Below are 12,835 nucleotides of genomic sequence, written 5' to 3' on the forward strand. Positions count from 1 at the left end.
CCCTCATTACTAGTGTTTCTCAAAATGTATTCTAATATATTATCCTGGACTCCTTTCTTGTCTACTCTCAGATTATATAAATGTCAAAAGTATCTAGGAAATAATTCAATCTTCATCCCAATGTATCTTGCTAGTATCTTTCACCTCTTCTGTATCATGCTGTTATTATCAAAAAATAAAACTCTTCCTTCTATTTCAAAATATGCATTTTGTATAGTAAGTTCCACAAATAAATGCTGTTATACCTGAAGTAGAAGAAGCCATCTTCCTTGTCATCCTTCACTTTACTACAGCTAAACGTTGTAACCTGTAAAGGATGCAAAAAATTTAATGCAATGTACTGAAAGTACTTAACTTACAATATGCTACCAAGTCTTAAGGATTTGCAGTACTGATTGCCCATAGTGAATCAACGAGACAGCCTGTATTTTAGACACTAAATTAGTGTTCTTAATTCTCAGTATTCTCTTTGAAAAATTCAATGTGGTTACTTCTAATACTCTCCCTGCTACGAGTTACCTTCTGCAGAACAGCAACATTTTAGTCATTACTGTAGTACTGATGCTTGACCAATCTGACAAGTTGTAACAGGACAGACACTGATAAACATGTAGGGTTGATCTGCAACATTTGTTACTTAAAATCTAGAACAGGACACAGATCTAAGTCAAATGAAAGACAGCTTCTACTATGTTTGTCCTACGCTGGCATTTTCATACCCATTTTGAAAATGCATTTTGATGACTTACATCAATTGGTGTCCTAACCCGGCTGCTCTGTGCTTCCCACATTTTCATAGTAATCCGTGCTGGATTAATATTTTTAATAATGGTGTCATCTTCAGAAAGAACACTAACCATAAAATCTGTAGGATGAAAAACATGTTTTGAAGATTATTTTTATTCAGAATTAAGCAGCTCAAACTTCATTAATTTCTGTGTCTTCCTTCATACTTAAGAGAAAAAAAACAACTTATAAAACAAGCATTTCAAAAGAGCCAAAACCACTAAGAATCTCAAACCAGGTATGAAAAACTTTCTCTCCTTATCCCTGTAATCAGACCAGGTAACAATCCTTAGGAAAAACCAAACACCTACTATATGACAGCTTTAAAAAAAAAAATCTTAAAATTTCAAGTCTGCCTTTCTCAAATTATCATTCTTATCAAAATAGCACATCAGGCTGCTTCTAGCTCTCAGGAATGAGTACCAGTAGCTAGTTAAGTAGGTGATTCCTTCCTTCAAGGACAGGAAATCTAAATTCTGCTTTTCCTCCACAAGTGCTTTATTTCTTACAGACTAGGATCACACAGGTGTATCTGTTAGAAATAGGCTATAGGGAGACATTTCATTCTGTTGACAGGTTTTGCAGTCAAACTACTTGCCTTTTTATAGCCCAGTATGAAAAATTTCACTTTTCCTGTAGGTCCCATAGAAAGTGCAGTGATCTGAAGGAAATGGAATCGAAACTAGAACACAGCTACCGTTCTTCCAGTTCAAAATATGAACAAAGCAAATGGATTTAATGCACGTAAATGAACTTGCACTGTTCATGAAGGACTGTATTTTGCACTTTAAGGAAGGACTATGATTTGATGTGCATGAGAATTTCAGGCATGACTCTCCTCCAAGATTACAGTGCCTGCCCTCAGGTATACCCAAAATCAACAGTAAATCAAATAATTAGAATGTTATTTTATTTATTTAATAATATGAGACTGTTAATACAGAATTTATTATTTAATCATTTAATGTCAAATATACTATATATATTGTTCTGAAGAAGCTGTTTAATTCTACTTCTTAACTAAAAACTTGGTTCACACTACACACTACATTTGAAAAATGTCTGTTTGGCAGGGGGGCTGGAGGTAGATGTCTTTACAGGTCCCTTCCAACCCAAACCACTCTGTCATTTTATGATTCCTCCAGGAAAAACTAAAATACCTTGTGAATTTAATCAAGGCCATAACACTGTACGAAGTATTTTGAAAAAAAACCCAACCTCTTGCCATAAAAATTTTGGCTGATCAAGTTATAACAGCCAAAATATACTCCTTCGTGGGAGAATACAGCAGGAGAAAAGGATAACTTAAATTTTGTCTTGTCCTCCTGCTGATTACTTTTGGTTTGTCTTGGCTCACAGTTGGCCTAGAATTTCATAGCTACTTCCTTTGCTACTATTCCAGAGAAAGAGATGAGGGAAAACATACATGCACTGGCTAGATAATATTTTAGTATGACAGAAGAGAGATTCTGTAGTTTTCCTATTTATAGATGGATAAACGGAGCAATTTGGAACAAATAAATAAGGTACTTTGAAATGCTTTTGAAAGATGACCTATGTATCTCTTCTATCCCAGTGTCACAATCTCAGACACAGCTGTTACAAAGAACTGAGAAAACAGACCAGAAAAAGAAAATACAGTGGGCAAACCACCAAAATAGTTTACCACAGGTTTTCAAAGCTCTTGAATGATTGGTTTCCACCAAAAATTTATATACTTACCAGGAAAGGTACCTCCTGCTGGAAAAGAAGGACTTTTGTCATATTTAACATTCAGGCAGACAGGTTTCTCAGGATCAGGCAGGACATTTATTGTCATTACAAGACAATCTAATATGGCCTTGTTGTATGAGGCTTTAATCTGTAAAATATGCTCTCCCCTGCAACATACAGAAATAATAAAAACAGAAGTAAAACCTCTTCTGCAAAGACAATTTTCAACTAACATCAAGTCTGAATAATGTACATGAAAGCATGCTAAACAATATCTAGTAATGTAGTAGTAAAAAGAAGTAAAAAAAAAGGAATTGTTAATGCAATGTTAGATAAGAATAATTTAAACTCGTTACTATACTTAATATATTAACTTATTAATATTAACTTAATTTTGTGTTAGTATTTCATTTTGATCACGTTTCATTGCCTGTAAGACACTAGCAACTGTAGCCTCAAGTAGCAGAAGACAGTAAAGCAGAAAGCAGTTAAAATGGTGAGGAGCATTCTGCTCTGATAAGTTTCCAAAGAGTGAATCTGAGTACCATTCATATATAGCAAAGTACACTGAAAGTATATAATGTCTTCAGTGCTATCAAATAACTGATTTTCTTTACAGTATTAAAAACTTAAATTTCAAGTTTTTTCAAAAAACTCCCAGTTTTTTTTAAAAAATATAACTGGGAATATAGTATTTAACTGCAGAGGCTGTACTTCCCAGCCAGTTTCGATTATGCTGTAAATATTATGATGTCACTCCTGTTTCTAACCTCCAGTAGTAAACTGATAACTAATATTCATCATCCTTATACGAAGTCACAGACATGATAAATACACTGAGCACTATCAACAGCATTTAAAACCATGCTGTTTTAAATTTCCAAATGCGAGAGTATTATGAATCAAATCATCCATATTTGAATGCAAAGAACAAGCACTTATTGCTAGTTTAAAAATAACCTAAAGCCAACTCGGTCTTGCTCCTAAAACTTGGGGATACAGGGAGTGGGTTGCAGAACTGAATATGAGGAAGATACAGAAATTATGAATTTGAAAAGCCATATGGGATATAAGCGTGTAAGGGAAGCTACACATGAAATGAGCATAAAGAAGCACAAGATGAAGAAGCAGGAGCCACAGGACACACATCTGCTGGAAATGAGACTTGAGCAGTTGAATTGCAAATAGGAAAAATGAAATACATCTATTTAAAATTCCTTTGGACACTCTAATCCTTAAAACGATGTCTAGCACATGGAGAAAAGTGGGATCTAAAGCATCTTAGAATGTGTTCCTACTTTTAAAAGTATAGTGTCTGGACTTGCCACCTAAAGACTGTACATTTCAAAACTTTAAAGTGGTTTATAATACCACTTGCACTTGGTGCAGGTTGACAATAACAAGATGAGGTTTACCATCACCAGAATAAAACAAGATTCAGAGAATTACAGCAGCAGCTTCTCAGTAGATCAAAAGAAGCAGCTACTGAATTTTATTTAGTTAAGCACTTAGATTTTTAGAATTTACTATCTGGCCATTCACCTGCATATAAATAGTAAATCTTAGCTCTAGATTAATAAATACTTGGTAGTTCTTTATGAAATCCATCGGTTTTCATTACTTACCTAGGTGCGTGAATACGAAAAACTCCCAGGTTAGCCCTACCAGCATCATCTGTTTTGTGTTGCTGGTTTGAAGGAACAAGCTGTCAAAAAAAAAAAAAAAAATCTTTCAATGGTACAGAAATAGTCTTAGGAGAAAATGTTGATCTCATTTGCCTGCAATTTGTCTGTTAATCTGAGCTGTAGCTAAATTTTTGTACTGTAAGTTAGGGGAAGATATACTATTATTAAGACAATATTAAGGAAGAGGGTTCAAATTCTCTACTAGTTTTTAAAAGCAATCACTTCATCTGAATTAGGGGATAAGTCTTCATTAATATATTCAAATATATTATGTTATTTTTTAAATTGCTACTGATGCTATCATATCATCCATAGCAGATGTTAATCTGAGCTTATTTTCAGATCCAAAAACTTTAACACGCACTAAATAGTTTGTAGAAAGTGTTCCTCCAGTTCTTATTCAGTATTGGATCTCTAAGATAAAGGAGTACAGGGAATGCATGCAGCAACTGCATAATATCAGGCTTTGGAGCCTTAGAGGGTGGAACCTGAAATATAGAGAACATCTTATTTGAGAATTTCCATTCCCAAAATCTTCTCATTTCTTTTGGGAGACTGTGCATACAACCTACTGGAAATGCCAATGCAGAGTATGCTGTAATAAACACTTTATAACAATGATCAACCTTTGCTTTCAGAACACTTTCTCCTGGACACATCCAGCTAAAGAATATGTGGACTCTAAGACATGCTGATGGTGTTCCCTGGAAGAAGGCAAAAAATTTGAAAAGACACAGCATGCCACCACAATATGTCTTTGACCAGGCAGCAAAATCATGCAGTGCTACTGCCAAGGCTGTGTCTTCTCTCAAGAACAATATAACTGGAACCCACAGTGAGCTTCAGCTGACACCATAAAGGCAGTAGTTGGTGTAAAGAAAAAAAATCCCCAAACTGTGAGGCAGGGTTCTATGGCAATAGAGTAAAAAAAGACAGAAAAAAAACCTGTTCAGGATATCAAAAAATCTCCTTAAAAATAGCCAATTAAAAAATAATAATAGCATAGTTAAATTGGGCAAAAGCTCTGGAGGAGTGAGCAAAAGAAGGTTCTTGGCTGTTTTTTATTCTGAGAAAACTGAGGAATGCAAATGCACGGCAAGCAGGAACAAGAAGGGAACAGGCCCTGCCCTGAATGAAAAAATGCTACATCCAGAGGTGGATGAATATATCCTGTGTTGATAATATATATTCAATATATATATACATATATATATATCAGTCTCTGTACTAACAGGTAGGAATGTGTGGAACACATTCAGAGGTAGGAACAGCTTGACTTTCCCTTTTTTGTTCAAACACAGGAGTAAATTTTTAATGAATGGGGTATTCTCTCAAGGTCCTTTTTTTGCACAGACTGATGTGAAAACCATCTGATACTCATACCTCACTACAGAACAGACAGTAACCACTTAAATCTGGGCATCCTCATTGCTTCAATTTAATTTATCCTGCTTTTCACAGGATAGTCAAGCAGGGCCCAAACCTGCTGACCAGCTTTACATATAGACAGGTAAGTCATACATTCAGGAATCAAAATCAAAAAACCACCAGACAAAAATTATTTGGTTGCTAGTTGAGACTGAATCATTGTCATTACTATCATTCAGTAAATTACCTCTGATAACACAGGGGATGAGGTGATGTGATGTGCATGCAAAATTGGAAAAAGGCTCTGCACAGTATCTGGAATGTATTTGAATTATACTGCCCTGTCTGAATTTTTTTTTATTTGTGGTTTTTGTCCTGGGACCAGTTTATGATATTTGTTGCCACAGTTCTTATACTGGATTAGTTATTCTTTTGTGCTCTTACAATATTTTATTAATATTTCTAAAAATGTCCCGAAAATTAACATACCATAGACATGACAACAAAACTTGTGTTAAACAAAGTTTACCTAATAAGGCCAATGCTTACCTTTAAGTTGTTACTCTTTGTAAGGCTTATTTTGACATTAGGTTCAGGAGCTGGATTTCCCCACTGATCACACAACTGAACAATAAGAGGCCTCTGCAATTCTCTACCATTAATCACTGCAACAGGCTGGAAGAGATACAAATACACGATACTCAAATGATATTCAATTGTACATATCTTGGACATTCACAGCAGTTCAGGAATCCCCAGAGCAACAGAGTCCACCTTTCCCATACTACCTGCTTCCCAGAACAGCTAGACTATGATTGAATAGTATGCAGGAATGTATTTCTAGAGTTTGTATATAGTCTCGTTTTAGAATAAAATGCACTACTTGAATTAAATGGCATGGGTTACTCATGCTGATGTGACTAAAATGAAGGACATTATTCTGAAGGGCCTTATCAGTGTTCGTGTTGTAAGAAGAGCCATGGCCTAAAACTTTTATTTTCTGATATACTTAAACAGATGTCTAGAGAACAAAAATAGTTATTACACTCCCTGAGCCTTTTGTTTAATTTTCTTCAGTAACTTCCATCTCCATTTTCCCAAAACACCAATCTTGATTCCTGTCCTCTATTCAGACATAGAATTTTCTTTTTTCTACTTTCAATTTTCTATTCTGGTTTCTGCACGAAGTTAAGCACTGTTCTTTGAATAGCCAAAGTAAGAACTGAAAAATAATTTTAAAAAGCTACAGCAAATAGTTTACAGCACCAAAAATCTCCAGCCATTTCCTTGAAGTCCCATACTCCACCGTCTCTAAGTGTTTACTTTATGACAGTAAACACATGTAAACTGAAGAAAATCTGGGCCTGCCATCCTACATCCTGAACATCAAAAAACCCCAGTAAGAGACAGACAGATGAGTGCCAGCCATTACTACCACTAAGGATTGTATCTTTGGAAAATAGCAGTGAAAGACAGGTGTCAGGATCCAGCCCACAGCAAAATTACTGCACCAATGAAAAGTTACACTATCTGTAGAAAGGCAACTGGGGCAGAATAAAGTTTACAATACTTAAGGTTGTAAACATACACATATGAATTAGATTATTCCAAAATAAGTTTACTTTTAAAAGCCTAATGTAGTTAGCTATTGCATGAAAAATGGAAGTAAAATACCTGACTAGAGACCATGTTGCTTTTTTTCAAAGCAAAATTGTTCAACTTACCTTTTCTAACTCTGGCCAATCCACAAACTGCAATTTAGCTGGGGATCCTGCTACTAAATTCACTCTGATAAAGTCAGAAAATTCACGCCAAGCAAAGCACAATTCTTTGCTTCCAAGTAAACAGGGTTTGTATCGAATACCTTTTACTTTCATTGTTTGAGTACTTTCCTATTGAGAAACAAAGAGAAGATTTTATCAAGATAAAATAAAGGAAAGCAAAATTCATTTGTATTTTTTCAATATAGCACTTAGGCTATAAATACTGTTTGGTATTTTTACTGTGAGACAGTGGACCAGTGGACTAAAAATTAAACTACAAGTTCTATTCTCTTAAATTTAAATTAACTTCATGAGTAAGAAGTGACCCATTTCAAACTCAAGCATTTCTCAGAAATCTGCTCTTCAGGTTATATCCAGTGTATTTTAAAAGGTATAGATACAAGTCCATTCTAGAAGGTTCTTCAAAAGATCTTAAAATCAACTGTACCAACATAAAAAAAACCAGAAGACTAAAAGCAAGATAGAAGAAAACATATAGAACAACAACCTAGAAACAAAGCAAACCTGACTGAAGCACAGAGTGAACTGGCCTCCACACTGTATAGCTGCAACACTGATAAAGTTTTTAACAGATGCAGCTGTGCTCCTTAGAACAGGATCATACAATTTCAATGCTTTAAGTGACCAACTAGTGTGTAATTTGACTACCTTTCCATAATTTTGGTTCAGTTCTGTGTAACAGAATTAAGACAATTACCACACAAATGCTGCAAAGAAATAAACTATATGACATCTTATAAATACCTGCCAAGTTATTTTCAAATTTGATTTATCAAGTCCAGGCCCAGAAACTCCTAGGGAATTTACACATGCAGATGTCACTGTCTGAACCTGATTTCCAAACTGATCTGTAATCATTACATCTGTTAAAAAAGATGATTAAAATGATTATTAGGACGATTACCTTAGCAGCTGCTTTAATGAAACATTATACATCATACGGAATATAAAAGTACACAACATAGACACAATATAGAGTAAATTTAAATAACTATCACTGAATCACAGGCTGAGGTTGGAAGGTATTTCTGGATCTAATCTGGTTCAAACCCCCTGCTCATGTAGGGCGACGTTGAGCCAGTTGCAGACATGCATCTTCTGAGTATCTCTAAGGAGGGAGGCTCCACAAATTGTGGGCAATCTGTGCCAGTGCTCAGTCACCCTCAAAGTGAAAAGTGTTTCCTGATGTTCAGGGGGAACATCCCGTGGCTCCCTTGGTACCCACTGCCTCTATTTACTGTCTCTGAACACACCTAGGAAAAGCCCAGCTCCAACTTTTTTACACTCTCTTCAGGTTTTTATATACATTAACAAGAACCCCCAGTTCCTGTGGGTATAAACCAAATGTACCTATCTAGTTATATCCCATGTTTGTGCTTCCCTCTTCCTTGAATAAAAAATTATTTCTTACCAAAAAGTTAAAAGAAAAAAAATCTTAAAATTGAAAGCTTTTATCAACTTCTCTTTTTTTTCTATTTCTTTTTGTTCTATGTGCTTTCTTCATTCACACACAAGCTTTTAATGTTCCAAAATAGTGAAAGAATTTTTTATTTCTCACTCTGCCATGTGGCAACTGCATAGAGAAACCAAAGGAGAATGAGAAGACTGGTCCTTAACATGCCTTCCTCTTAGATTGAAGTTAAGCTCAAAATGTGTCACTTTGAAGTCCATGCCTTAGCAATAGTCTGAATGCTGTTATGGCCTTTGAGATTTCAGAATACATGAACTAAACAAAAATTTATGAACCATTTGAACTAAGCGTAATGAATGTCCTAATGTACAAAGTAAGAGGAAAATTTTATCAGAAAGTAACTCCAGTATTATAAAATGGCAATTCAGAAGTCTGAGCAACTTCCTTTGAATGAGAATGTAAACCTGTTTTTTTTATATTAAAGTAGTTGAAGGTAATTTACTCTTGATGACATCTGTATACATAACAGTCTTAAACTGCCAAGAAAAAGAAATACATCCTAGAAGAAAATGAAGAATATGCAAACAACTTACCGATTTCACTCTGCAGTTCTTCACCCATCTGCAGTGTGTTTGAGCCTTTTAGTTTACATTTAATGTGTTTGGGTTCATCAGGAACTGGTCTGAGTACATGAAAATTGACTTATTTCTCTCATAAAGGTAAATATAACATCATAGCAGGCATGATAAATATCCTAAAGAATCTTAATGCTTGGTCATGTAGTGTATTTTATTTTCTGACTGCAGACCTGTGAAATGACTAATTGCTGCAAATCTACCCCTGGCATCAGAGTACTGTGAATTAATTAATTTTAACCTATAAAAATCACATTAAATACACTGAAGTAATTTAGAATCAGATTCCTCTTAACAAACTTTATAAGATACAAGTCTCAAACCCACTAAGAGTGATAAACAGGTAATTTTCAAGTTCAATTTACAGCCTATCAGTTTTGACTAAGAAACCAGATAAGAACTAACTTCTCAGAGATATTTCTTTCTCCTCAGTCACCAACCACCTTATTCTGTGAGCTAATGTTTACTTCAAGTTTACAAAAAAAATATCAGTAGTCTTCTACGTCTGTATATTTACACACATGATTACAAGGCTGGATGCAAGTCAGCAATCACAATGGAGTCTTTCACATAAGTAATGTCCTCACATGTAATAAATTTACACAAACCCTTCCCATTTCCCAAGCTGACATTCTCCTGTTAATTTGCCGACCGCTTTCATTATTTCAGCTTCTCTGGAAAGACTTTTGTTTTACCCCAAAGTAATGAGATCTACAATGCTATGCCAGTAACATGATTAATAAAGAAATATACCAAATGAACAAACCTGACTGTGAATGCACTTTCCAAAGACACGTGCTCATCAAGGTAAGTAATTAGGCAGTAACGCACATCTTTTACTGAAGTCGGTACTTTTACATCAGGTAATAATCCCTGCATCAACAGCTCTCTTTCAATTTTAGGTGTCCAGTTCACCTAAAATTAAAATTTTATAAATTAATCAAAAGCTAAATTATAAATGACTAGCTACATAATACATCCTGTAGCCATTCTAAATATGATGATGTAGCATACAGGCAATAGCAGCTTTCAGTGGAAAGCCTGGACATTTCCCAGCAGTAACCAATGCTATCTGCTGAAATATAGTCAATTACTTGAAAAAAACCACAAGCAGGTCAAAACATACTTTGGGTTACCCTCAATGAACTTGAGCTTGGAAAGATAAAAGTGTCATATATTTGGTGAATCTCTATGTTTGTTTTAGACTCCACATAAGTACACCCACAGGATAAGATAGACAAGCAAGCCTTCATGGAGAACCTACCTATCTAAAGTTCCTAAATGTTGGGAAGGCTCTGGATCTGAGGAATTATAAATACATGACAATTATTTAATCCATTTAGGAGAAGCAGTAGAAATACTAACCTGCTTTTCATAATATTACCCTGAAGCACCACTTGACATTTAATTAATAAAAATATTTTAAAAAAATAATTAAAAGGAGAGTTACTTTTCCATGTTTATTAATACAGTTTTGAGGAATATTATTTAGTAGTCTGACATGTACGGATTTTAAGGGTATCAGCTTTGTATTTCTCCCTCATATTATGTTGCTCTTTACTCAATAGTACTTGCCTTGATTTTTTCGGCAAAAGCTGCAGTTATGGGTATTTCCCTTTCTGCTTCATCATACATTTGAAATATAAGTTTATTCATTACTTGGCCAGCAACGCAACTGATTTCATCCTGATGTTTAATCTGAAGAGCATTTTGTCCATTCATACTTAAGACCTGTAGTCTTGCAACATGACTGCTAGGAAGAAGTTTTATAATCTTTTCTACTGGTGACACATTCATGCAATTCTATTAATGAGTAAAAAAAAAAAAAGACATATAATTAAGATATTAAATTTAGATAGGCATACACATAATGTCATAATAGCCTATGGCTCTACTCAGAATTACCAGGTATGATCAGGTATCCAAACATGAAATCAGCCTGACTTGTCAAAAGTAAATAAAAAAGATATGCCAACATACTTACAACTTTTAATAGATACTAGAATTGATGCTAGCTGTTTAGATTTTTTTCTATTCCAGAAGTAGTAGGTTATAAAATTTACAAAATAATTTTTAAGTGCAATCCTAAGTATCCTTTCATATAATTCATCTTGCCATACTAGTATTTATTCACACAGTTTTCCAAGGTAAAACACACACAGGGGTCTTATTTTCTCCAGCAGTGTGACTCTCCTGACTGCCGGAAAACTAGAATGTTCAATAGCATTAAAAAAAATTAATACTTCATGGGCTCTGAAACTGAAATGCTACAAAAACCTACTGATTGCTATACCTATTCTTACACTAAAATGTTTACACAATGAGGGCAATTTGTGAAAACAATTCAGGGATTAACAAGGGGAAGAAAAATCTCAGAAAACATGCATATTTCTGAAACAGCTCAGGGATTTAACAAATAGAGTCAGAATTGAAGAAAAAACTGGAAAAACTCTCTGCCTTTTTATGATTTTCTAGTGATAAAAAAGCATAGCCATCTGATTACAAGGTTTGTGATACCTAAAAACCACTAACTTTGGTAAAGCTAAGCTTATTCATAAAAAATGCTGGAAGACAGTACAATAAACTTGGCAATCTTTTGTTAATCCAAACATTCAAACCAATACTTACAGGTACTTCAAACCTTGCTTTCAACATCTGGTCTTTCTTGATATTCTGTACATGTATAACTGGACCAGTTAAAATGTTTGTTCCTCCATTACTGCAGTCCACAGAATACACAGGAAGGTCTGAAGCACCTAAAAACTATTTAAGATGTGAGATTAAACATCAAGTTTCTTTTACAGAACTACCATGATTATTTCAGAAATGATTATTTGCAAAGTCCAAATATATATATATATATAATGATTTACAGAAAAAATGTAAGATATTTCAGTTTTCCAACAACTGTAAGACAGTTGGAAATACACCTGTATTTTTCTGCAGGTGATAAGAGATGTGTGGGAGAAAGGAGTAAGTTATAAAAATAAAGTACACTATCTATTCACTTTCTTTAATAACACACAATAATCAGATTCGTCTGCAATAAATTGAATTAACTTGCAAAGTAATTTACTAAACATCACACATTAAAGGAATTTAAACATCACATTCAACATGCCATCATATCACTGCAAACCCAGTCTACAAGAAGATCATCTACCTATATAAAGTGCAAATGGAATGCAGCCTGTTTTGCAGCGGGGAAAACTTTTATATATCCTTGCTGGATTTCACTAGAATTGGAAAAGTCACTTTCTTGAGTCAAAAAAAGATGGCCAAAAGGGGAAGCTTTTTTACCTCTTGAAGTCAGAACAAGATACGCGTTCCCTTCTGAGCTTATATTGGTGCTTATGATAATTTCTAATATTATTATTAGGCACTAGACTTGAATTTTCAACTTATAAATACCAGAAGTAAGCTTTCTGAAGCTATTTTGCTGAATAAATTTTA

At 34.4% G+C, this 12,835-nt stretch overlaps 1 protein-coding gene across 2 annotated transcripts in view; it reads right to left on the reverse strand.

Annotated features, from left to right (window-relative positions):
- The window catches only part of SMCHD1 (structural maintenance of chromosomes flexible hinge domain containing 1), a 70,445-nt gene that overhangs the window by 18,593 nt on the left and 39,017 nt on the right, over nt 1-12,835 (reverse strand). For both annotated transcript variants that reach the window (XM_039706261.1, XM_039706263.1), the window contains 11 exons: nt 12,011-12,145; nt 10,958-11,185; nt 10,149-10,297; nt 9,341-9,429; nt 8,081-8,199; nt 7,277-7,444; nt 6,102-6,227; nt 4,125-4,204; nt 2,509-2,666; nt 750-865; nt 246-307 (listed from right to left, as the gene is read on the reverse strand). In XM_039706261.1, the coding sequence (XP_039562195.1) occupies nt 246-307; nt 750-865; nt 2,509-2,666; nt 4,125-4,204; nt 6,102-6,227; nt 7,277-7,444; nt 8,081-8,199; nt 9,341-9,429; nt 10,149-10,297; nt 10,958-11,185; nt 12,011-12,145 (1,430 nt within the window). The remainder of the gene's footprint in view (nt 1-245; nt 308-749; nt 866-2,508; nt 2,667-4,124; nt 4,205-6,101; nt 6,228-7,276; nt 7,445-8,080; nt 8,200-9,340; nt 9,430-10,148; nt 10,298-10,957; nt 11,186-12,010; nt 12,146-12,835) is intronic.

Source organism: Passer montanus, unplaced genomic scaffold (assembly GCF_014805655.1).
Source record: "Passer montanus isolate IOZ18808 unplaced genomic scaffold, ASM1480565v1 scaffold19, whole genome shotgun sequence".
NCBI classification, from domain to species: Eukaryota; Metazoa; Chordata; class Aves; order Passeriformes; family Passeridae; genus Passer; species Passer montanus.